At 43.2% G+C, this 25,476-nt stretch overlaps 1 protein-coding gene across 1 annotated transcript; it reads right to left on the reverse strand.

Annotated features, from left to right (window-relative positions):
- Nucleotides 1-11,869: 11,869 nt before the first annotated feature.
- LOC126183747 (nuclear factor interleukin-3-regulated protein) lies at nucleotides 11,870-25,147 on the reverse strand. Its single transcript, XM_049925963.1, has 4 exons — nucleotides 25,015-25,147; nucleotides 22,649-23,118; nucleotides 20,177-20,499; nucleotides 11,870-14,469 (listed from the first exon to the last, which is right to left on the reverse strand). Exons 2-4 carry the CDS (start codon nucleotides 23,096-23,098, stop codon nucleotides 13,938-13,940), a joined length of 1,305 nt encoding a protein of 434 aa, XP_049781920.1. The 5' UTR covers nucleotides 23,099-23,118; nucleotides 25,015-25,147; the 3' UTR covers nucleotides 11,870-13,937.
- Nucleotides 25,148-25,476: the final 329 nt, after the last annotated feature.

Here is a 25,476-nt window from a genome sequence, read left to right on the forward strand (position 1 = left end):
AATCTGAGACACACTTAAGCGTAAAACAACAAAAGCCTTCCAGTTTTTGTTAATCTCCATGCTCTTTAAGCCATGTGTCTTTTATTTTAAGTTTTAGTGACCTCAGACCCAATTGTTCCGCTCTATAAGTATCAATAGAAGTCAACACAGATTGCCGTGAAATTTTTTTAAATTTTTTAGTGACATTTTGGTATTACCCGTACAGGCAGTCTCAGACCAATAAAAGCCAATTATCTGTTACATCCATTTAAACTGAACTTAAGTCAATGATCAAAGCAAATTAACATCCACTGTAAGGAAATAAAGGAAAAAGAGAAAGACACACCACGAAGGAATTATCCAAATGGAACGGAAATCGGTAGATGTGGTGTACATGCACATGTACAGGCAAACAGATGATCACAATTTCAGAAAAATTGTGTAACTTTTTCAAGAGGAAAGAGTTTCACAAATTGAGCAGGTCAATAACGCGTTGGTTGCAAGCGCTTATTCCGCTTGACATTGATTGACGGTCATCGTGTGTCCTCTTAAGAGATATCGTGCCAAATTCTGTCCAATAAACGTGTTATATCGTCAAAATGCCGAGATGGTTGGAGGGCCCTGACCATAATGCTCGAAACGTTCTGAATTGTGGGAGATCCGGTGATCTTGCTCACCAAGGTACGGTTTGGTAAGCACGAAGACAAGCAGTAGAAATTCTCGCCGTATGCGGGTGGGGATTATTTCGCTGAAGATGGCTTGCCATGATGGGCAACCAAACGGGGTGTAGAATGTTGCCGACGTACCGCTTTGCTGCAAGGGACCGCTGATGACAGGCGATGGGGTTCTGCAACGAAAAGGAATGCCACCCCAGACCATCATATTTGGTTGTAGGGTCAATGGAGGGCGACAGTCAGGTTGGTATCCCACCGCCGTTCGGGGCGTTTCCATAAACGTCTTCGGTCTGGAATCTCACTGACTACAGAAGAATTGTCCTCAGTGATGAGCTCTTCTTCCAACTGAACCCCGATGACCAGTGAAGGCATCCAACAACGAACAAGTTCCGTGCTGTGTCGATACACCAAAGGAAATTGCTCGTTCGTGCACGGCTCGGTTTGGACGGCGTTTCTCTTTTTGCATTGTTACTGACGCTCGTGTGCACACTGGCACTTCGCTGAGCACCTACGAATACTCGGCGAGCACCGCTCCGCGGTTCGTTTGGATGCGCCTTTATAGACTTTGTGCCACTTCTTTCTAGTGCCACTTTGCAGACTGCCATTATAAGTGTTCTACAGGGAAGATTTAATACCACGTTCATTACCACTAATAATTGCCATATTTTAACGTCAGCAACTTTAAATCCGCTTAAAAAAAAAAAAGAACGCTTTATGACGCTTGGGGTAGGGGGTGTTTGGACCCCGTCATCCCCTCCGTATCTTCGCCCCCGTGCTTTTGGCATCTTTATTATCTAGTTTACTGCACATGGTATATCATTTTCACTAGATTTTGTCCCCTCTTTTCACTGGTGGAATCAAAATTTAAGTACCCTTAATGCAATTCTAGCTATGGGTAAAACTATGTAAATTTAACATTAAACAATAAAAATGGTTAATGAGAGATAATAATCTTACCATCTGAATAGTTAATGTACTTTCTAGTATCCGACAACACATGCTACGATGCTGTCAGCGTACCTATCTTTGTATATAAGTTACGCTGAATTTATTTAATATTCAACTAAATTGATTCCCTCACCTTAATAATTAGAGTTACGGATCATATGATTATCTCGATCGATATGTCTCATCAAAAGCATCAGTCTGATAGCTCAACCTCTATGGTTGCGAGATTGCACTAACAGTGCATACGTTATAACTAAATATATTTATTTCTGTAACTTCTTTGATATAAAACACTCAGATGATATCTTTATATATCATTAGATGCGTAATTAAACCTTCATTCGCCGCGCTGGATTAGCCGAGCGGTCTGAGTGCTGCAGTCATGGACTGTGCGGCTGATCCCGGCGGAGGTTGGAGTCCTCCCTCGGGCATGGGTGTGTGTGTTTGTCCTTAGGATAATTTAGGTTAAGTAGCGTATAAGCTTAGGGACTGATGACCTTAGCAGTTCAGTGCCATAAGATTTCACACACATAAACCCTCATTCATATGACACATCGTGTGTCTCTGTACATGGTATGGTTTCCGTTTCCGTTGCAAGTTCACAGATAAATACTAAGCAACTGAGACGTTCCAACGGCCAGTGACCGCCGATGTCACGGGCTCGAAGGAAAAAAAAATGGAACTTCCTGGCAGATTAAAACTGTGTGCCGGACCGAGACTCGAACTCGGGGCGAGGTACTGGCAGAAGTGAAGATGTGAGGACGGGGCGTGAGTCGTGCTTGGGTAGCTCAGATGGTAGAGCACTTGTCCGCGAAAGGCAAAGGGCCCGAGTTCGAGTCTCGGTCCGGCACACAGTTTTAATTTGCCAGGAAGTTTCACATCAGCGCACATTCCGCTGCAGGGTGAAAATCTCATTCTGAAAAAAAAAATTGATTATTAAATAAAATAAAAAGAAGGAACCACATAACCACACGTGGTCCACGCTTCTTTCAGCGGAAGCGAGAAGTTGATCGGCGGGAAACGGGAATCCAGCGTCACATCCAGCGCACGAGGAGCGAAGCTGTGCCGTGTTAGCTGCGCGCGATTCGAAGTTGGCGCCCGATCAATACAACTACTACGTCGATATGGCTCATCATGTGACAAGGTTGAGTAATATGATATGGGGCCTATATAAGACGCTCATAGACTCAAGTAGCATCAACCACTTCGAACTTACAACAGGGTGTGCTGCAAAGTAATGCCTCCAAATTTTTTAGCTGGAAACTAACTCTTAAAGCTTTTTAAGTAAAATGAACTTTGTTAACATTATAATCTTTATTATTCACGTATGTATATTTATTTCTCAACATTGTCACCTTGGCGACGAACACGTTTCTTCCAACAAGGGACCAATATGTTGACACAGTCACAGCAGAATGTCTGAATTCGTTGACGGAGACACAACCTTACCTCTGCTCGAAACGGTTCATCACTATCAAAGTGAAGTCCTCGTAGATGTTCTTTAAGTCTTCAAAACGGATGAAAATCGGATGGGATAATTCTTGACCATATGAGAGATGATCAATGACAGTGAACCAAAGCCGTCGAATTGTTGCAGACATCAAAGGGCTCGTGTGTGGGCTAGCATTTTCATGCTGAAGGGGAGGATGTTCCATGTGTGGACGAACTCTTCAAATAAGTGATTTCAGTTTTCTGAGAGTCTCTCACGAACCGCCATTGTTACGTTACATATCGTCACGTTGCACGCTGCAATACAGAGCCCTCTAGTGGCAGAGGGGCAACTTACATAAGTGAAACGGGAAACTCGACCAAGTAATATGCATGACATGTAAAAAATCGGAGGCCTCGTAAAAACTCGTAAAGAGATCAGTCTTATTAACTTTGGTGCAGCCTCTATTCAGTGACTTAACATCTGCGGAGTTTGGAAGTTTATTAAATCCATCTGACGATCATTGACTTTCTCGATGAGTGTATCCAATATGTGGTCTACATTTTCCCAAGCAGAAGGGTCAGGTGACGTCGTCGCCGTACCGAGACAACGCTCAAATTTGATGATATGAATATGTAGATGAATGTACTGTGACTGATTTTTGCGTACTACCCAGCTCCATCATTGTCATAAATTTAGGAAAATTATTTCCAGAGCAACAGTCAACACTATTCTAACTGATGTTCTGTATGACATTAATATGTGTATCAAATTAAATTACAGTTATGTGTAATATTTGTTATATGTTATATATTGTCTTGTGTACCTTGACGTTAGTGAACCAAATACACTATATTACATCTGAAATAGGATGTAATAGCCATCACAATGCCTTAGTTGCCAATTAATTATATTAAATTAATAATTAAGTTTTCAAATTTCAGCGGATAAATATATCAGTACAGACAGTATACGTGTGAAACACAAGAGCGCAAAGATAAGGTTGTATTTGTGTTGCAGTGAACGATTCAAGCGAAACATGAAATAGTCAGCGGCGAAATCAGCAACATTTTGTATAGTAGTTATTAGCTGGTGATAGGGCTCATTATGAATAAACTACCGCAAAGACAACATTGAGTTACAATATTTCGTCTGCCAGTGTTAGAGTCCTGGGAAAATCTGCACTCAAAGGCACCACAGTTTTTCCTACAATTTAGATTTATGACTATTCACTTATTTGCATACATATCCAGTACATTCGACAAATGTGTAACATTAATCGTCTCGGAATTAAAAATAGTCAAATAATGTTTAATATATCATTTTGGATCACCAAAAATACTAAGAACATTACTATGCAAATTAAGTTACAATGAATATTGCAGGAAAGTGAGAATATCATAAAAAAACTATTTGCGAGAAGTAAGAAAAAATCCTGATTAGGCACCCAAAGCAGGCAATAATATAACACCGTCACTATTTATAATAGACAAAAATGTTGCTGTGGATAACGGGAGTGTTCCGTGGATTTATTAACAGTCTGTGAGCAGATGTATGGTACAATCAGATACAACAGGAAACTTCCTTACTTCAGAAAGTATTATTCTCTCTTTTCGCCCTCAGATATAGTTTATATATGTTATAAATTCTGAGGTATTACTATTTTGTGGATATGACATGAAATTAATTTAAAGTTGGGTTTTTCATTAGTGCTTATGGCTGGGTCATGCAGCACACCTCAAAAACTTACGTAACACGCAAAGATATAGTCGAACAGAAGTGTACAGCTTTTAGTAGGTAATGAATTAAGTGCAGTGAAACAACTTTCAACGTAGATAACGTCTGTTGTGAGTCATTCTAGAATCGTAATACTTTTATTAGAGAACGGCAACATTCTCTTGAGGGAAAGAGAGTTCATTCTGCATATCCTTAATGAAATGTCTCTCGATCGTTCTAATATTTTGTTCTTTGATTGACAATTAAATTTTTAAATTCCGGCCGCGCGGTGCAGCCGCTCGGTCTCAGGCGTCTTGCCACAGATGGCGCGGCTCCCTCCGTCGGAGGTTCGCGTAGTCCGTCGGGCATGGGTGTGTGTGTTGTCCTTAGCGCAAGTTAGTGTAAGTTAGATTAAATAGTGTGTAAGCCTAGGGGCCGATGACTTCAGCAGTTTGCTCCCATAGGAACTTACCACAAATTTCAAAATATCTTTAAATTGTTTCTGCATAGTGTTGTAATGTCGCTTCATAGCAGTTTTGCAGTAGGTGTAGACTGTGTGAGTGCATAAAAGATACTGAGATTTCTCGTCCTCATTTTCCGTCATTCCCAATTATTTTGAAAAGTTTGTGAAGATAGATCGGTGGAGTGCCTCTTTTTCTGCAAACAGTCACTGGACATGTGAATTTCTTTACGACACAAACAAAGGGCGCTGACAACACGGTTCTACAGAACTGAAAGGAGTCGTTCCGACATAGAAACACCGCACCCAATACCAAATGAAATTTTGCGCTATACGGAGTACTTCCGAGAAGGACCAAACAAACCCGAGACAGGGCACCCTCGCACACGCCTACATTGGGCTCGCGTGCAGTTTGGCATGCCGTGAGTGGCACTGGTCTACATCATTGCAACCGTTATGTTGTTCTTCGACCTTGCATTCTTACGTGTCCCAAGTAAGGTACTCATTAGCTTTTTATTAAGCTCACGGCGTATCTGATGGTAGAGTTTAGCATTTCTTCTAATACATCATACTTCTCAAACGTTCTAAGATGTCTCGTCTCATGCCACACATTCACTGGTTGCAACACTCCTAATCAGAACTTTGTAAGTACGTCGGACACTAACACCATGTAACATGATCTATAGCCTTGATAATAACTTCAAGTCACCAAGGAAGAAAGTCCACGAGTTCCTTCAGGTAGCTACATCAAGTTTAAGACCGGACACCTACCAAATTGCAGGATGTTGATTTCGTTGTTGTACCCGCTGTTGCAAACACTCCAAGAAATTTTATATGGAATTAAGAAAGGTTGACTTTCTTGGAAAGTCGAGGTATTATAGAGTGCAGTAGTGTTGGTCAAAGTAGGTGTACACAGCTGTTGTGATCATAGAAGATCGGATAGAGTGTCACCAGCATACTGATCGTGAAGGTATAGCAGAAAGGACAACACTTGGTCAACAGTAATGTGAAAATTAAAATCACGGTTCTTCCTCGAGGTAACGACAGTGTGTCGGCTCAAGTTATGGCACGAAAAAAAAAAAAAAAAACACCGTCCACGTTATCCGTGATATACATCCCCTTCACACTGATGGCTAAGCGCCTCACTGAGCCGTCGGTACACTCGACACCTTGTATCATTTGAAAAGAGCCAACTTTGCCACTCATTGAGACACGCTATATGCCTCCAGTCAGCTACTATTCAGTTTCTGTGGTGTTGGGCTCACGGGAGACATGTAGCGTTTTGTTCCTTGTGAGCAATGGCCATGTACGAGGTATCTGATTCCAAATACCCATCATACACTTCACTTCGGATTGTTCGCTAGTAAAATGGTTCAGATGTATCTGTATCCGCCAACAGCAGCAATTCCTGTCGGGTTGGAAACCGGTTGTAGTTGACAATACGTGACAGTTGTCTCTAGTCCCTCTGGTTTACCCTATTTTTGCAACCATTGTTCTTAAACCGTGCTAACACGACTGCGACTGGTACACCATTCCTTGAAGTCACGTTTGGCGGTGCGCATTTATACGCTACTAAATACACTACTGGCCATTAAAATTGCTACACCAAGAAGAAATGCAGATGATAAACGGGTATTCATTGGACAAATATATTATACTAGAACTGACATGTGATTACATTTTCACGCAATTTGGGTGCATAGATCCTGAGAAATAAGTACCCAGAACAACAACATCTGGCCATAATAATGGCCTTGGTACGCCTGGGAATTGAGTCAAACAGAGCTTGGATGACGTGTACAGGTACAGCTGCCCATGCAGCTTCAACACGATACCTCAGTTCATAAAGAGTAGTGACTGGCGTATTGTGACGAGCCAGTTGCTTGTCCACCTTTGACCAGACGTTTTCAGTTGGTGAGAGATCTGGAGAATGTGCTGGCCAGGGCAGCAGTCGAACATTTTCTGTATCCAGAAAGGCCCGTACAGGACCTGCAACATGCGGTCGTGCATTATCCTGCTGAAATATAGGGTTTCGCAGGGATCGAATGAAGGGTAGAGCCACGGGTCGTAACACATCTGAAATGTAACGTCGACTGTTTAAAGTGCCGTCAATGCGAACAAGAGGTGACCGAGACTTGTAACCAATGGCACCCCATACCATCACGCAGGGTGATACGCCAGTATGGCGATGACGAGTATAGGCTTGCAATGTGCGTTCACCGCGATGTCGCCAAACACGGATGCGACCATGATGATGCTGTTAACAGAACCAGGATTCACCCGAAAAAATGAAGTTTTGCCATTCGTGCACCGAGGTTCGTCGCTGAGTACACCATCGCAGGCGCTCCTGTCTGTGATCCAGGGTCAAGGGTAACCGCAGCCATGGTCTTCAAGCTGATGGTCCATGCTGCTGCAAAAGTCGTCGAACTGTTCGTGCAGATGGTTGTTGAATCGCAAACGTCCCCATCTGTTGACTCAGGGATCGAGATGTGGCTGCACGATCCGTTACAGCCATGTGGATATTATGCCTGTCATCTCGACTGCTAGTGATACGAGGCCGTTGAGATCCAGCACGGCGTTCCGTATTACCCTCATGAACCCACCGATTCCATATTCTGCTAACAGTCATTGGATCTCGACCAACGCGGGCAGCAATGTCGCGATACGATAAACCGCAATCGCGATAGGCTACAATCCGACCTTATCAAAGTCGGAAACGATATGGTACGCATTTCTCCTCTTTACACGAGGGATCACAACAACGTTTCACCAGGCAACACCGGTCAACTACTGTTTGTGTATGATTAATCGGTTGGAAACTTTCCTCATGTCAGCACGTTGTAGGTCTCGCCACCGGCACCAACCTTGTTTGAATATCTGGTAAGCTAATCATTTGTATATCACAGCATCTTCTTCCTGTCGATTAAATTTTGCGTCTGTAGCACGTCATCTTCTTGGTGTAGCAATTTAATGGCCAATAGTGTATATTCTGGTCGCGAGAACTTGGTCTCTTGTAGCGGAAGACGCTGGTAGCGTTATTTGTCGCCAGAAGTCGGAAATCGTCGATTTCGGAACATCGCCAACCTATGCGATCTAGTAGCGGAGAGTGGTGCATTATTACTGGCGCTTTTTGGTATAAGGTGACTGTTAGTGGTCATGAGTGAAGATCCGTCTATTAATTCTATGATGCCTCGTAGGCCGGTTATACACACTGCTGCGCAGAAAATAATTCAGAACGTGCATGAATGTTGCGCTGATGAAAGAAGTTGTATGAATTGTAATGTATAATCGAATCCTTCACGCCGTTACCGTAGAGACGTCCAAAGACGATAGCTCCTTTCTCTCATTCTGTCACGTAGTCCCATCGTACGGTTCTGATGCTATACAAGCGACTGGCACATACACATCCCTTCACCACCGCGACTTACGCCAGCATTTGATGCTCAGATGACCACCCTGAACAAGTACTATACCATTTAGACCGCTACGAAGAGACCAATGTGCTTTTTTTAGGCAGTGACAAATATCTTTCTCTGGAGAGCTTATTTGGTCACTGTTGAATGCTGATTTAGCAGACTGTAACACATCAATATCTTCGACCTGATACACATGGACTAGAATAGGTTTGCCCTTAATGACGAGTCCCGCTTCGAATTAAGCCCCGAGAACCTGCGAAGTCGTGTTTGGAGACGCACTAGACAGCGGTGGGGTACCAACGTGACTGTCGAACGTCATACGCCCATACAGCTTGGAGTGATGGTCTCGGTGCCATTTCTTTTCATGGCAGTAACCCTTCGGTTTTCATCCGCGGCTCCCTTTCAGCATAGCGGTACCTCGACGTTATTCTACGCCCTGTTTTGTTATCCTTCATGGCAAGCCATCTTCGGCAAGATAGTGCCCGCCCGCACACGGCAAGAATTTCTACTGCTTGTCTTAGTGTTCTCCAAACCGTAACTTGGTCAGCAAGGTCACCGGATCTCCCACAACTGAGAACGTTTGGAGCATTAGTGTCAGGGTACATCAGTCAGCTCGGGATATTGAGGACTTACGCGTCTATTGGACAGAATCAGGAGGACTGTCGATCAATGCCAAGCGGAATACGTGCTTGCAACCAACGCGTTATTATCTTGCTAAATTTGTGAAGCTCTTTCTCTTGAACAGATCATCCTATTTTACGGAAATTGTAATCATTTATTTATCTGTACATGATCATCGTATCTACCGATTTCCGTCCCATTTGGGTAATTCCTTGGCGGATGATGCTTATAGTTTTGCTACTCCTGTCCATTACGTTGTGCGCGTAAATTCACGTAAGGTGCTCACCGTAAGCGCAGATGCTGTTGATGATTTGTCTCTGCTATTTTACAACCATGAACGTGTGTCGATAGTTAGCAGTAGAAACTAAAAATAACTGCCACTTCCATTCAGCGTGCGTTTATGCGCTTGTGGAACTGAAAAGCACACGTGAGGCTGCACAACATCATAACATGTCCATTTAACACAGTGATTGCTAGAGAGATGGCTATTCAATTTGCTACCCTTCTTATATCATCAAAAACCCTGCCATACGTGGGCAGTTTTTGCTACATAATGTCGAACCTATCTGAAAATAGACTAAGAAAATAAGTGATAATTGGTGTCTGTAATGCAGTTTCCGAATAGCTCAGTGCAGGAAACAGACAGATTATGTCTCAAGGAGGCTAGTATTTATATCATTGGTTTATTTGTTTAAACAGATGTTTCAATTATTACAAGTGAAGTAGCAGCCCTTGCCATGGGTGCCATACCTTCTCGATATTCGCCGAAAATATGAAAAATCTGAATGACGTTCTTCACTGTAATTGCAGTAAACAAAATAAAATAAAAAACATTAGATCCTTATTAAGATGACAAGTAGTTTATATCTTGCCATCCAGAACAGTTTTAGCTATAGAAACGGTAAGAAATTCATGAGTGATGTTTATTATTCTATTTATTACGGGACTGTGTAATGTTTTTCGTATTTGCACCCATAAAATAGCGTTACTGATCTTAACATCTTTTTCGTCCAAGATATTTTGTTTACACAGTTCATTCTGTGATATTAACCTTAAAGCTGTTATCTGAAACTAATTTCCTGGCATCGTTCCTGTTCAGAGTAAATTTGGTTGAATATTTACTACTCAGTGTTTCAATGGCAAGACGACTTATTGCATCTCATGTTTTTCACTACATCTTTAATCTGTTATAAGTCTCCAATTGTCGTTCTAGACCAAAACTGATTTTTATTGTTGTTTGATGTTGTGACCAACTCACTAGTTTTGAACTGATATTAAATATTCTATCTTATCCTCTCAGTATATGGTCGTGCATTCGTTGAAAACCTTCCTGGGTTCGTCAGTCCGTGCAGTAATTTATTATGTGGGCTTCTGAGAAAGATTGGTTTTGGTGAGTTATGTTTCTGAATTCACTTCTGTCATGAATAATTTCTTTACACAATTTATTTCTGTTAACCAAGCTTTGGGATATTTCCTCTGATGTGCAAATTTTAGAAGTTGCTCTTTGTGACTGTTTTACTGACTCTTGTATTTAACTACAATTGTAAGCGCCGTTACGACTCCTTTTTTAACTTTGGCTCTAAGATGTTCCTAAGAATCTTTTCTACTCTTTTTTCGATATTTTTTGAGTGAAATGTATCATCATTAATGTCATATGTGCCATAGTTTAAGATACCTTAAGCACTTTTGATTTGGTTACTGTTTTATGGTATCGTAGTTTAGACTTTCCTGTAAAATCTTTTTGTATTTGTTTTGCAGTTGTATCTCCTCTGTCTTTGTGGTTTTGCAGAAACGTTCTTTTTTCTTTGACTATTTACCGATTTAGCTCAGCAGGTTGAATGATTTCAATTACTTACTTCAGTTATAAATTAGCACAATAATGAATCCTGATTTTGCTTATTGCACTGTATACAATGGGTGTTTTCAAATGAGACTTGGAGCTCTGGGTTTCCTGTTAGTGTAGTTTCCTTACAGATATGACTGTTCGATGGGATTTGTGGGAGAGCAATACAGACCCATAAAAACAGACTATGAAATCAAGATTGACTTCATCCCGGGAGACATTTACCGAAGATCTTAATTTGTTTAGATTTTCTCGGTGTCTCAAAAACCTCTTTTCAAAATTAAATTAAACTGAAATTATTTTGTCTGATCTCCGAAAGTGTTTTTGATTGATTCAGTGAGTTAAAAAAAGAATTATCTCTTCGTGTTTTGGAGCCAGGATTTGCTTGATCCTTTCCATTTTTGGATCAAGAGAAAATTCTTCGAGTAAGCTGAATAATGTGTATGACTGTTAGATTTTCGTTAAGTCTATAAATACAATTAATCTGTTTCGTTTGGCAAATCTAGTAGTTGGTTTTAAGGTTTCAGATTTGCTCTACATCTGTTTTATACATATGATTTTATTATGTGGTGACCGCAGATTTCACTATAGAGCCCATGTGGCAGCATGATACAATATATCACAGAGAATCATCTTATCAATGTAAGCTGATGTCATGATGTGGTTGAATCTCCTCAACAATACTTACAAACCCTTTTTGACATTTTCACTGCCTTTCATTTAGATTCGTAACATTTCTCGTAATGAGGATATTATAAAGATTAAAATGAATAATACAGGTCGTATATGACAAAAAGCAAACTGTGTTTATTCCAGTACATTCATAAAATACATACTTCTAATCAGTTTAAGGGCAGAAGGTACAGCAGTAAGATATTTGCGCAAATGACAGTGTTTGAATTTGATTGAACAATTCACAGCTTTCTTAAGGCAGATAATTTTAGCAGGATGGACGTATTTACAGGAAACAGAAACCTGAGATATTAAAATAATCCAAGTATAAAAATAAGAGGAAAATAGCATTCAGTATTTTGCAATCACAAACTAATGCTATGCACGATCCAAACCACCAACAGTCTTTCTACACGTCAACAGCAATTAAATACGACAATAAATATTTAACAACTTTTTCATAAACAGCTATGATACAATGTGAACGTTGCCTCCTTTTGCAACATCATTGTACACTAATCGTCAGCTCTCTGGCCGCATTATGTATGCACTACATCTTTAGTCCACAGAAGTGCACGGCCAATCACAGAGTACAGAACAAACACAGCACTGTGAAAATGTTCCACAATGTCCTTGAGAATTCAGTAAGTTCTTAGCTAGTTTTATGAGATACATAAGTTACATTACTTTACAAAACTGTAAAAACTAACACTGCAAGACATAGTAAAAAGCTCCAGTCTTAAGAGGAAGAAAAAATAAATACCTAATAAACATAATCAGTCAGATACTTCTGAAAGTAGTAAGTTACTCCTCTACAAGAATTTAAGGAAAAGAAGTGTACAGCACTTCACGAAAATTATATGGAAGTACATTGCAGAATAAATGACAGTTTAACGAGCAGGAAGGACAATTTTTCAGAAAATATGACACCAATATTGTTGAAAAATTTAACAGCAGTTGCATAAAAAAGTATTTATAACAATTACTGCTTTAAACTGATGGCTGAGGGACTCTAACACATCAACCCTTATTTAAGTTAAAAGTACAAGAGTTCTTACATTTTCAGTCACAATTAAAGTTCCCTTTGATGAGATGTACTGATTGTATCATTAACAGTTCTAGCACTTATTCAAGTATCATTTGGATTTTCTATTTAGTACATAAAATCGTCGTAATCGGCTGAGAAAACTGAGATCATAGCCAGAATTATGACTTTCTGTTTGTGTGAAAATAGTTCAATTCCATATAAACAGAAAGTGCAGAACATTAAATTTGTATTACAAATACAGACACGTGCGTCGTAGCCGCCTTATTTGCTGCCTCTTCTGATTACTACAGATTGACGTTTACTAAGTATGTCCACTTTCTTTGGTTGAAGGAACTCGTCGAGGCAACCTCAACTTAGTATGGACCCCATTTATAGTTTGTGTTGTGTCTCAGTACATTATTGACTCGAGATGGCATAAAAAAGGGGTCAAGATTGTTCATAAATATCATTCCAGACTCTCCAACATCTGGTGTTACAGCAGTTAAATGACATTACAGCCCGTTTAACGTAGATGTCTAACGAATGGATGCCTTACTCCGCAACAAGCGCCACGTTTGGAGATGACAGGATGAGCGAATAAGGGCAGATATGTTCTGTGATATGGAGTGGTTTTGGCGAGGTCTTGGAGTGGATAGGTAAAAGTACGAGCTGGTTGCATAACATGCACAGGTCAGTGTGTCTGTACAAGTAGTGCAAATCGTCATAGAAAATTGTAGTCCCATCGTCTACAAAAATCTGGATCCGGGACTGCAAGGACATCCTTTACAATTTTTAGTGTTCTTGTTAGATAATATTACCGAAGGAAAATAAATATGACGATTCACCCTGATTTCTTGCTAGAAAAACGGGCGCAGTTTCGTGAACGACGGAGATGTACTGGCGCCCTAAACGAGCAGATGCGCAGTCTGGCTGATGGAAAGTTTACGTCTGTATCTTCGCCTACACTAAAGCGGGGATGCTGACGGATTTCTTCTCAGACACATTACGCCACTGAGGCCACACTTGACGTGCGAGGAAGAGTTACGGACCCCAACGGTGGGGCCCACACAGTGACGCCCTAAGCGTCCTACCAAGACAACAGCCGGCCAATGGGCAGTCTAGTGGGAAACCAGGTGGCCGACTGCGGCGACATCACTGCTCGCCGGCCGCGGCTTGCGCTGTGGTCTTTGTGCCGGTGAGCAGGCTCTTGATGTTGGCCACCTCGGAGGCGAGCCGGGCCAGCTCGGACTTGAGCTGCGCGTCGTCCTGCGGGGGCGGCAGCCCCACGGGCACCGCCGTCGCCCCGGAAGCCGCGGCCGCCGCCCAGTCGGCGGGCCCGCCCAGGGAGATGCCAGAGTCGCGCTCGTCGCTGCTGCCCTCCGCGTCCCAGGGGGGCGACGCGCGCGCCGCCGGCTCCGTCTTGATGTTCTGCAGCGACAGCAGCGTCGTGGCCGCGTCCTTGTCGCCCAGGTGGCTCTTGTGGCGCAGCTTGTGCGGCAGGCTGTTGCTTGCGGACACCGTCAGCGTCAGCGGTAGCGGCAACGGGCCGGGGCCCGACGCAGATTCGTCGCCGCTCGAAAGTTCGTACGGGCTTTGCGCGCGGCTGCGCGCCGTGCGGCTCAGGTTCAGCACCGGTGACGTCTCGAACTGCGGATGTGGCGGGTGCAGCGATGGCAGCTGGAAGCTGAAAACAAAAGCGCCTTCGTTACACATACGTCGCACATACAGTTTTTACAACACGATTATGTTATTAGCAAAAGTAATGTTTGTTGACAGCTTATGCTCGAGTCTGGATAACAGTAGTTCTCCATCTCTCTCTCTCTCTTTCTCTCTCTCTCTCTCTCTCTCTTTCTCTCTCTCTCTCTTACTTTAGATGTAGTAACTCACTGACAAGGTGAAAGTAAATATCAAATTATCTACATAGCTGTGGACAGTTATGGAACACTTGTTTTTCAGTAACAGTCTTCTGTCTTGTTTGATGCGGCCTGCCACGGATTTCTATCCTGTGACAAGCTCTTCATCTCAGAATATCACCCAAATATTACGCCCTCAGTTATCTGTTGAATGTATTCCAGTCCCTGTCCATTCCCATAGCATTTACCCTCTACAACTCTCTCTAGTACCATTGGAGTTGTTCCCCAGTGTCTTAACACATATGCTATGATCCTGGCCGTCCTTCTTATCCGTGTTTGTCTGATGTTCCTTTCTTCGCCGATTCTGAGAAGAATTTCCTCATTCATTTTCTTATCATTCCACCCAGTTTTCAACATCCTTCTACAGTACTACGCTTCGAATCTCTTCTTTTCTAATTTTCCACAGTCCGTGGTTCGCTACCATAAAACTCTGTGCACACCAAACGTACATTCCCAGAAATTTCTTCATCAAATTAAAGACTGTATATGAAGCTATGAGACTTATTTGGACAGGAACATACAACAGAAAATTTTATTTTACTCACAAAGGATAGAATGAACGTTGTGGCTACCCTTCACTAAAAGATTATTATAGGCGACTGCAGTCTGGCACAAATACTCAAAACAGCATTTGCTTTTTTAGTGCCATAGCAGGTTTCGAGCACCTGTAACTATCATCAGATGCGTACACTAAAACTGGTTATGAAGTTAATGTCTTTAGCGGAGGGTGATTTACTACTACGATATGCTCTAGTCATGGATTTTTAATCCCACTTTGCATGTACCAATTTTTGTGAAACCACCCGTTAAAGTATTGTCGAAAGTGCCTGTGGTTGTATGTTAAAAAGTTGACCGATAAACCACAACATTCTTTCTGTGGGCTATAAGACAAAGCTGAAGGAGGCACTCGAAACTGGCTTTTGTGGAACATTCTAGAATTCTTCTAAAGAGATTTATACATTCCATGGGAAACTTAATGCAAAATAACCGGTCCTGGCCTTTGTAGAGTATTCCAGAAATTTTTCTGACGAGATTTAAACGATCCACGAGAATTACAAATGGAACTGAAAGTGTAACAAGATATGCCTCCTCTAAATTCCTTCTGAGTATCCCCGTTTCCTCATCAGTCCTAATTTCTTACCTGCTGTATTTTAAATCTTCGTGTTTTGCTGTTCAGAAACCATAACTGTTGCTTATTTCTAATAAACTGAAAACGGTAAGAAACTGAAGTCGTTCTGCTGAAGAGCTGCTCTTGATTCCTAGTGCATCAGCTGTCACAAAAGCTGGAGAGCACATTTTATGTTGTAAAGTGGGTGACAATATGCCCCTCCATTCAAATACTCTTAGGTCAATGACTTCTACAGGCGCTGCGTTCTGTCTCATTGCATCCTTTAGCCAACAAATTTCATGTCGAAAAGGTTGCCCTCATCACAGTACTTACTCTTTGGAAGAGAGGGAAAACTTTGTTTAGGATCAAGACGATACGTTGTTTCCAAATTTTCGTTCTCTACCTTTACCGATGATCTGTCTCGATTCACGCGAACGCACTCTGTCACAACGTAGCATATGTTGATGCAGAGCAAATATCTGCAGATTATCCGACAGCATGAACAACTGACGTTACCACACACTTTACAGGCATAATGAGGTCCATTCATAAGAAATTTCCTTAGTGTCTCAGTCACAAATTAGTTCTATGATAAATGTTTTTTAACAACTGTTGTTCTAGATTATTTCTATTATTCGGAACCGAAGCTTCGTTGCGTTAACATAAGCTATGGTTGTACCTTTCTGAAACAGCTGAATGCACCCTGACGACTTGTATTACGTTATGCAAGGTAATTTCGAGCGTGTAATAATATTTTCATTTGAGCCCTATGTATTGGAATAACCAGGTTATGCAATATTTGTGGAAGTAAAAAGGTGGTACAACCATATTTTGTATATCAGTGGTCGTTTTTACATATTCGTTGAAGGAGGAGAGAAAGGAAGGGGACAAGAGCCGTAAAGGTGGAGAGAGGGGAGGTAAGCGTTCCCGTTCCGCACAATGCTGTGACAGCCGCGGAAGAGCGTTGCGGCGAAAGTCGCACTTTCTTCTGGCGGCCACTGACTCCGCGTTCGAGGTCACGCAGATACCTGCCGCGGTGAAAGGGGCTCGCGCTGCCATCACCATTTTCCACGTACATTCCTTTCACCATTCCCCCTTTCTCCTCGATTCAAGGTTCTATTGCTCTTGCACGGGGGTAGGTCCAGCGAAATTTCTATCCCTTATTATAGTTGACGCTTACGAAATGGAAACGAATTACCTGACAAAATTGTCCTCTGTGTGGTGCTCGTAGAGCGGGAAGATACCGACACACCCAAACGAAATCATCATATGATGTAATGATCCGAAACAATTTTATGTAATGAACAAATGTTATGAAATGTACTAGTTTGAGGAAAACTGTACAAGCTGTTTGAACAAGTCAGCACAAGGCCGCCTCTTAGAGGTACTTATGTACCGAAAATGTTTAAAATAACGCCAGTGTAGACAGGAGCTTGTCTAGGATACTAACTAAGATATGTTTTGGGGGTATGGAACCACGTATTACTAGTTTGGCCTGTGTGTGAAGATATGTCTCGGGGTCAGAGGCTGTCCATACCCCCTCATCCCAACCGCTGGTGACGCTCTGTGATCAGCAGACTGGGAATATGAATCCTCAAGGGCGGCCTTTTCTGTGTATGTGGAATTACTAACATATCTTGACGGCTGAATTGCTACCCCAAAGAGGCATTCTATAAATGTCATTGAGCGATCATTTGCTCTGAACTAAAATTCGACAAATAGATATCAAAGTTTATTGAATCGGCCAGGTATGCCGGCACCGGATCGATGTGAGGTCGATGTGGCACCCAGCCTGGATATGGTTTTTAGGAAGTTTCCCACGTTCCACTATGTGAATGGTTACAGGGGTGGTTCCCACGTTACGCCTCAGATACGCGATACGCAGACATTTAGTACACTTTCTCACACCTGAACACGGAATTTACGGATTGGGTATACTGCTTCTAGCCTGGTGTGTGTGTGTGTGTGTGTGTGTGTGTGTGTGTGTGTGTGTGTGTGTGTGTGTGTGTGTTGGGGTGTTGGGGGGGGGGGGGTGGAGAGGACCTCTTAGCTGCTTGGTTTCCTTAAAGACTTGCTCTGCATCAGATTAGATTTTACTTGAAGCCATAACTGCAGGACCTAGATACACTGCTACATGTGAAAATTGTGATAATATTAAACCTCACAGACTTAACTTGACGCACGAATTAGACCAAAATGAAAAACAATGCCACTCGGGCGGATTCGTTGAGAGTATGTCTTCGAAAGTTGCTCTTAGAATGAAACACAAAAGCACTGCGCGGCGCTACAAGCAAAATTCTGCTATTGTCAGAATTGAGTACAGCTTCTCAGGCACAAAAACGTTGCACCGTCTTCCTAGCTCCAGATGTCTCCCTACAATCCTGAAATACGGACGGAGTGCACCGTTGCCTGTGCACTAGCGTCCCTGCTGAAAGAGGATTACATCCACATCTGCAGGCGCTTGAATATTGCGTGTCCCACAAACTAGGCTGAAAGTTACATCCCGTTTTTTTACTAGCTTTCTACAAAACATTATTCTCAACCGTATAGAAGTTGCTGTTGGTGGGATCGAACAAAAAGCTACGTCAGAGAAGAATAATTTTCCCGTTCCACCTCTTCCTTGTCTTTGTTCCACGTTGTCAGTATCTTCTTCGGCGTCTCTTACTTCTCCCTTAAACAACTATTTATTTGCGAAGAAATATCTGCCTAATCGCTGTGTGTCCCAGCATTAATATGCACATTGATTGCAGAGTGCTGGCGCTACAGCACCACGCGCAGTGTCCTTTTAATTTCACGGTTAATGACCCGGAGGCGGGGTGGTTGTTCAAACTGGCGCGCGTGTGACTGCCGAAGTCGGGCGCAGCTTTCGCGTCCGGCCGAGTGCAGCGCTCCCGGCGCGGAGAAAGCCGACCTCCTAACCCAGAAAGCCACATTCTCTCACCGACTTTCTTCCCCTCCTCCCACGTGCGAGGTCCTCGTTCGCGGCGGGCGTATCAGTTCGGAGATGGCGGACTCGATATCGAGTAGCAGGGCCGGCTTTCATCCGCAGCCCACGGGAACCAGATCAACTCATCACTCTGACTGGCATAACAGGTGCTCTCCATAACCTTCTCACTGATACCTTCACTGGAACCCAACCGATAAAAAATCCATCCCCTTTACAACGCCCTCTCCGACACTTAAATACTCTTATCTATAATGTGTGTGCTGTACTGAAACGGAGGAATCTCAGAAAGGTCCTGAAAACTTAGCGTTAGATTCATTGCGGACTCATTACGTTCTCCTACGCATACATGGTTTTACTGGCTCGGTATTGATATTATCAGAGACAAGTGTGACTCTCACGTTGACTGGAGCACAAAAAAATTATGTGATCTTCATAGAGAACGACGCTGAGTTCAGAGAATTGACTAAACGTTTGAGTTTGACGGCCCAGCGACTCTTTAGACAGATTGAGACGGAGTAAAAGCTCGAGAATTTCAAGATGGGGAGGGAAAGCGGCAGTGGCTCAACAGAACTATGCCTGCTTTCGCATCACTCGATTTATTGAAATCAAAGTATAGAGGCAAGAGAGTATATGAATCCCCCGCATCTAGAATGCGAGTCTGGCTTGATCATAATCACTGAGGTTCGGTGTTGAAGAATCTTGACGTTTACGCTTCTAAAAGACTGAAATGACAAAAGGTGATCTCTAATTCCTTTAAATTATATGACATTGTTATAATACCACCTTTAAGTAAACCTGCCCACCTGTAAGTCCACCTGCAAATCGACACACACACACACACACACACACACACACACACACACACACACACACACAGAGCGCGCCCGAGGTCGCACGCGCGTATATACATACACAAAGAGAGAGAGAGGGAGAGATACAATGACAGACAGATTATCAACAAAAAAGTACTGCTTGATATGAGATAATTGCATGTCTTATCTTCTATATCTAGTACATTGGGTACACTGCATAATAACAAAGCATAATGTGTCCAACCACCAGCTTTGTGATAAAACGATTAATGAAAGAGACTTTGACCCTGAAATAGGTTTGTGTTAAATTTAGTAATCCTTCTCCAATCCCTGATTTTAGGTAAGCTTTGACTTTTTGGCACAGTCGCCAAGTTAGGAATTGACCTTCACCTACAGTTCATCATTCAATTGGCCGTTCAATTAATACCTGCACCTCTGGAGATGGCTCACTGTGACTAAGATATTCTGTAAAGCCAGGATCCCTTATCAACCCAGCAGTCGTCAAGGTAAGTAGCGAACGTCAATTACAACCCTTTCTCCAGCAGGTTGCGGTATTAGTGCAAGTGCCATTCCAGGCGGATCTGGAAGCGAAAGATGGAGCTGATGCTTACCTGTAGGGGTACGCGTCGGGCTCAGGGTAGGCGTCGTGGTGTGGCGGTGGAGGTGGCGGGAAGGCGAGCGTAGGCGGTTGGGCGTGCTGGAGAGGGTGTAGTGGCTGCACGCTGACGGGCTGGTGGATCACCGACGTGGGGATGGGGCTGGGCGCGGGCGCGGGGACGGGTGCCGCCGAGGGTGTGGGGGCGGGCGCGGGGGCGGGCCCCGGCGTGTACAGCAGCGGCGGCCCCACCGGCATCCCCACAGACCCGGCCGACGACAGCTTCGGCCTCTTCGTGAAGCTCAGCACTTGCTCCGTCGTGGGCAGCGTTGCCATCACCTGCCACAGACACAATTTATGTTAGGAATCTCCTGAGTCCTTTCAAAGTACACAGTAAAACTACGTTGATAATCAATTTGACGTGTCACTTAGGTGCTGAAGAAAATGGAGTGTGAAAAATGTTGATGTTGAGTAAGGCTTTAAGGTGTAAGGACACGAAAGCACGAAAGAGCGGAGGTCAAGCCCCCAAGAACATAAGCAGTATAGTGTAAATTCTGTGTGCAAGTGTAAAAAAGTGTTCGAAATGGTAGTGTAGCGTGTATCTGACGGGGGAACATGGGAACCAGACCCGTATGCAGCTAGTAGGATGTTGGAAACTGCCTAAAATTCACATTCAGACTGGTAGGCACAACTGGCAAATTCGATCTGCGGTCGGCATACCTCTCCGTCCCACAAGCGCTCGTGTGTTAGAGGAAGAGGTCGAGGAAACAAGCGGCAAGGAAAAATAAAGATTAATGACGCATGATGAAGTCATCAGGGACAGAGAACGAGCTCGGTACACACAAGGATGGCGCAGAAAATCCGACTTGCTACATGAACTGAAACCATGGAAAACCTGTCCTGAAGGGATGCTTGGGGCCTTGAACACCAATTCCTCCGAATGCCTGTCCAGGGTCTTAGAGACTTAGGAAACAAACGAACGAGAGAAGGTTGTTGGTAGTAAGGGAGCGCGGGTTTAATATGAAATTTTGATCCATACAGACTGTTTTTTTCCTAAAGTCTGTAACGTTCTGTGAACTATGCAACCATCCTTCTGCACTACAGGCCTGTACCATTTGTTTCAACGACAGGGTATATTCCCTGGAGACATGCGTAACAAATGACAAAAGGAAATAATTTAGTGAAATTAAGAGCACCACTTCGTAATGGCGATAAAATTTGAACTATCCTTATACCAAATTGATTTTCGAGCTAAAACTAAAGATATCAACGACGGAATAATACAAATTTCTCCCACTACGAAACAAATAATTTTACTTTCTGTATTTCTCAGAGAGAAAACCCGGTTAAAACTTCATATACGTCTCCAGACACAGCACAAATCGGAAATGATGGAATAAAATGCGTACCAATGGTGGTATAGAAGAAAATTACAATCTTCATTCATTTTTTCTTCGTGTGATTATACTATATGAGTTTGAGATTGATTGTATGTGAAGCAAAAGCTACCAGGGAAGCCCGAGGATTACAGTAAAATGGCTCGAAGTAATTAAATAGTGCTGATGCCAAAATGAGATATTCATGAGAAAAATAACGCCTTTGTCCAAAAAAGAGGAATAGATTTCGTGAAAAATCCGTCAACCCGGAGGACGGTGCTGGGCTATTGTAGGAGTAGCGGAGGCGGCTGTGACCTACTTACCTCCTTCTGGTCGCGGAAGTCACGAGGACGCCTCCGCTCCTCACGTACCGTACCGACCTGACAAAAATTATATGCGTGGGGCCTTAAGGATACTGCGAGAGACGTCGGCAATGACACAGATCTGAGCGCGCAGAAATAGGAAACACGTCTACAGGGTCGCCGCGCAGAATTCGCCAGCGCCTGCCCCGTTACACAAGCCACCGGGCTTCGACGTGCTGCGTGTCACATACTTCCAGGCGCTCCCTTGCCCTGGAGCGCCATCCTACCATTCTTCCGCTTACCATAAAAAAGTAACGGAATCTCTCGCGGAAATCAAGTCTGTAGATTGATATGAAACTATTTAGAAGAGCTAATACGTCAGCATTAACTCAGCGGGTTTCATTTCAGCCCCCTTTTGTTTCTCGGATGTAGGAGCGTTGATATGAAGTGTGCTGCTTTTCATAATCTGTACAGTGGATGTTCTGAAATATAATTTTCGTAGAGATGAATTTTGATACGTAAATCTGTAGGGAACCCCTTGTACAAGGCATGGAGATCGCTCATGTAGAACACATAACAGACCTGGTCATATGTTATGTAAGTAATATATGGGATGGAAATGTTCTGTAAGTGGTAATGAAAATATCACATCATTAATGGATATCAGTGCATCATGAAAATGTCCAGTATAAAGTTATATTTATGAAATATCAGAGATTTTCTATTTGTAGACATCTATTGTACGTTTAAGGAAAATATTGCAAAAGAAAAGTAGAAAACAGTATTATGGGAAGGTGTTGAGATGTTTACCTGCTCAACGCTGATGAGACTTTCTCCGCAAACCCCGAACTTGTCCTTGAAGGCGGCCAGCTGGGCCTTGAGGACGTGGTTCTCCTTGGTGAGCTCGACAACCCTGGTCTCGAGGATCATGTCGTTGAAGCGCCTCTTCTCGCGTGACCTCTTGGCCGCCTCGTTATTGCGTCGGCGCCTATCCCAGTAGCTCTCATCCTTCTTGTTGTCGGGGATGAACTCGCGCTGCTTGCGCTGCGTGAACAGCTCTTTGCGTTTGACGTGCGACGACAGATCAAAGTTCGGGGGCGTCCCATTCGTTGGTGCCGCCGAATACGGCGGTTCGGGCTCGGGAGAGTCCACCATCACGTGCTCGGAATAGGAGTTGCTGCCTGGCATCGTGCAGTTTAGCGACGGAGTCTCACCATTGATCGGCGATCCACTTTGGCGGGCGACAAATTCTGCCACCATAATTCGGTGCCTCAGAGCATCTGCAACGAGTTACACAACATTCATTAGCAAAGATTTTTCTCAAATACGCTCATCCGTCAAAGCCATAAAGTGTTACGTTGGCAACTTACGAAAGTAATATTCACTGTGAGGAGAAAAAGAGATATTTCGTGAATACTAAATAATTGAACATTTGTTAGTAAAGCAGATAGAAAAAGTGGCACGTGGAAACGCAGTGGCTTCTACGTTTCACTAAGAAACCCAATATAACACAAAGAAAGGAATTCAGTGACGTAATTTCTAAAACAGAAGCTCCTATGACTTGATACAAATCAACTAACCGTATGTCTGTTTACAAAATAACATAGTAAATGCGTGAGAAACTACATTCTGTCGAATGATATGAATTAAATATGTTTCACGTTCCTGCGCAAGAAAGACCTCTGACCATAGTTTGGATCAGACGAAAATGGCATTTTCATATGCCAGAGATTAATATCAGTAACGACGGAATGTATAAAGAAAAATGTCCAGGGCAGTACATTATCATGAAAGAGACTGTCAGATATTATTAACAGACAACTAAAATTAGGCTATTAATGTCCTACAAAAGCTCAGTTTACCAACCATAGAGAATTCCAAAAACTTCTGCGAGTGACCATCCATACAACTGTATCACAAACTGATAAATGTTATGATGCTACATAATGCGTTCAAAACAGCGTTTACATTTACTATCTTGCAAAATATTTGTATTTGGCAACAATTAATTAAGCACACACAGATGAGCGCAAAATTTGTGTTCGCTGTCGTCTAAAAGAGATGATCGTTCATTGTTATCCACGCGCCTCAAGAACAAAGAGCAGATCGTGTAAGTGGACGTACCACGCGTTTTCGCGCACTATTGAACCTACTTACACTGCAAAATGTGCGACCACAGCGACGTATAGTCTATAAATGTCAAATTGTCAACAGGTGAAACACTTGTGCAGGATGGCAACACACCGTTATAGCATTGCACATACATGACGTCAGGAGTCCACGTGAGGCGCACGTCACGCGGCAAACAGCTACCTGTGCGAAACCTGGGAAGCCCGGAGCAACGTACTCTTCAGTATAACCGACAATTGCACAATGAGCTGAACGATGACAAAAGACTCAGCTCACGCCAACCTATCACGTTGCCGCAGCTCAGCTGTCACATAGGATTTCCAACGACACCGAAGTTTTGCGTCTCTTGGCGTAAACACTGATCATCCCCTCGAAGCTTACTCATTACATCACAAGAACCAGATATTTTGCCATTTCCGAGGTCCTAGGAGTCTACCGCCGTCAGCATCATTCAACAGTCTCAAATGATTTCTCTGCAAGAATGATGCAAACTAGCGTGAGTCATCCAGACCATACAAAATTTCATCCAGATGACACTACTGCTACACCTAATCATCACACACCTTTCAACAATAGTCAAATACTAGGTAAAACTGCCTGATGTAAAGAATACCTGTTTAGCCCACTGAGTTGTATAGTTACTTAAATGGTGGAGGCATTCGCTATGCTTACAACCGCTCAAATACTTTACCTAACCACACGCTAGATTGTCAGTTACACAAAGAAAAACATCAGATATGAGAAGAATAAATTCAGCAACCGAAAAAGATGGAAATAGTGCGGTGTGACCTCAGAATAGAAACGAAATGTGGAAACAGACGTGCACAGTCTTCGCATTTTTTTTTTTTTTCTCGTTACCGCGATTGTGAAGATGTTCTGACACATGACAAATTTTCTGGAAAACTAATGCACTTTATGACAAACATGGATGAAATGTTGCGATTTGTTCGCTAATAACAAAACCTTCATAAATTTTGTAAACGGCGAATTGACGCCAGAACGGCGTGAATTTACTAACAAAACGGAAAAGAATGGAAAACACTTACCAAGCGTCCTGCGATGGAGTTGTGCCGTATAATCCAAGATGACGACAAAGTGATGCAAACACTAGCGAAGCTGCGAGCACACTGCTAAGAACGCGAGAGAACTGTCACTGCTCACGGAACTTGGCGAACTGCGCGCCCGAGTGCGGCGCTGCTCAATGTCGCTCGGCTGGCGGCGGTGGTGGGGGAAGCGGCCCCGAACCGAGGACAACACCCTTTCTGACTCACCAATCACAGCCGCGATAGGTCACCTTCACATTACGTAACGGCAGCGTGGGTTTATTACGTAAGCACGATACCGTTCTCCCCTCGGCAGGCACATGGTGCCACTCGGGCGGCCGGAGATGGCCGAAAGCTCTTGTTGAGCACGCTATTCGCTGCGATGTGAGCTCCACGCACGTTGCTAGCGCGCCGAACGAACACGTTAGTCGTCGCCTCGAGACGTGTCCCACGCGCACAACAATG

The sequence above is a fragment of the Schistocerca cancellata genome, chromosome 4 (genome assembly GCF_023864275.1).
Source record: "Schistocerca cancellata isolate TAMUIC-IGC-003103 chromosome 4, iqSchCanc2.1, whole genome shotgun sequence".
NCBI classification, from domain to species: Eukaryota; Metazoa; Arthropoda; class Insecta; order Orthoptera; family Acrididae; genus Schistocerca; species Schistocerca cancellata.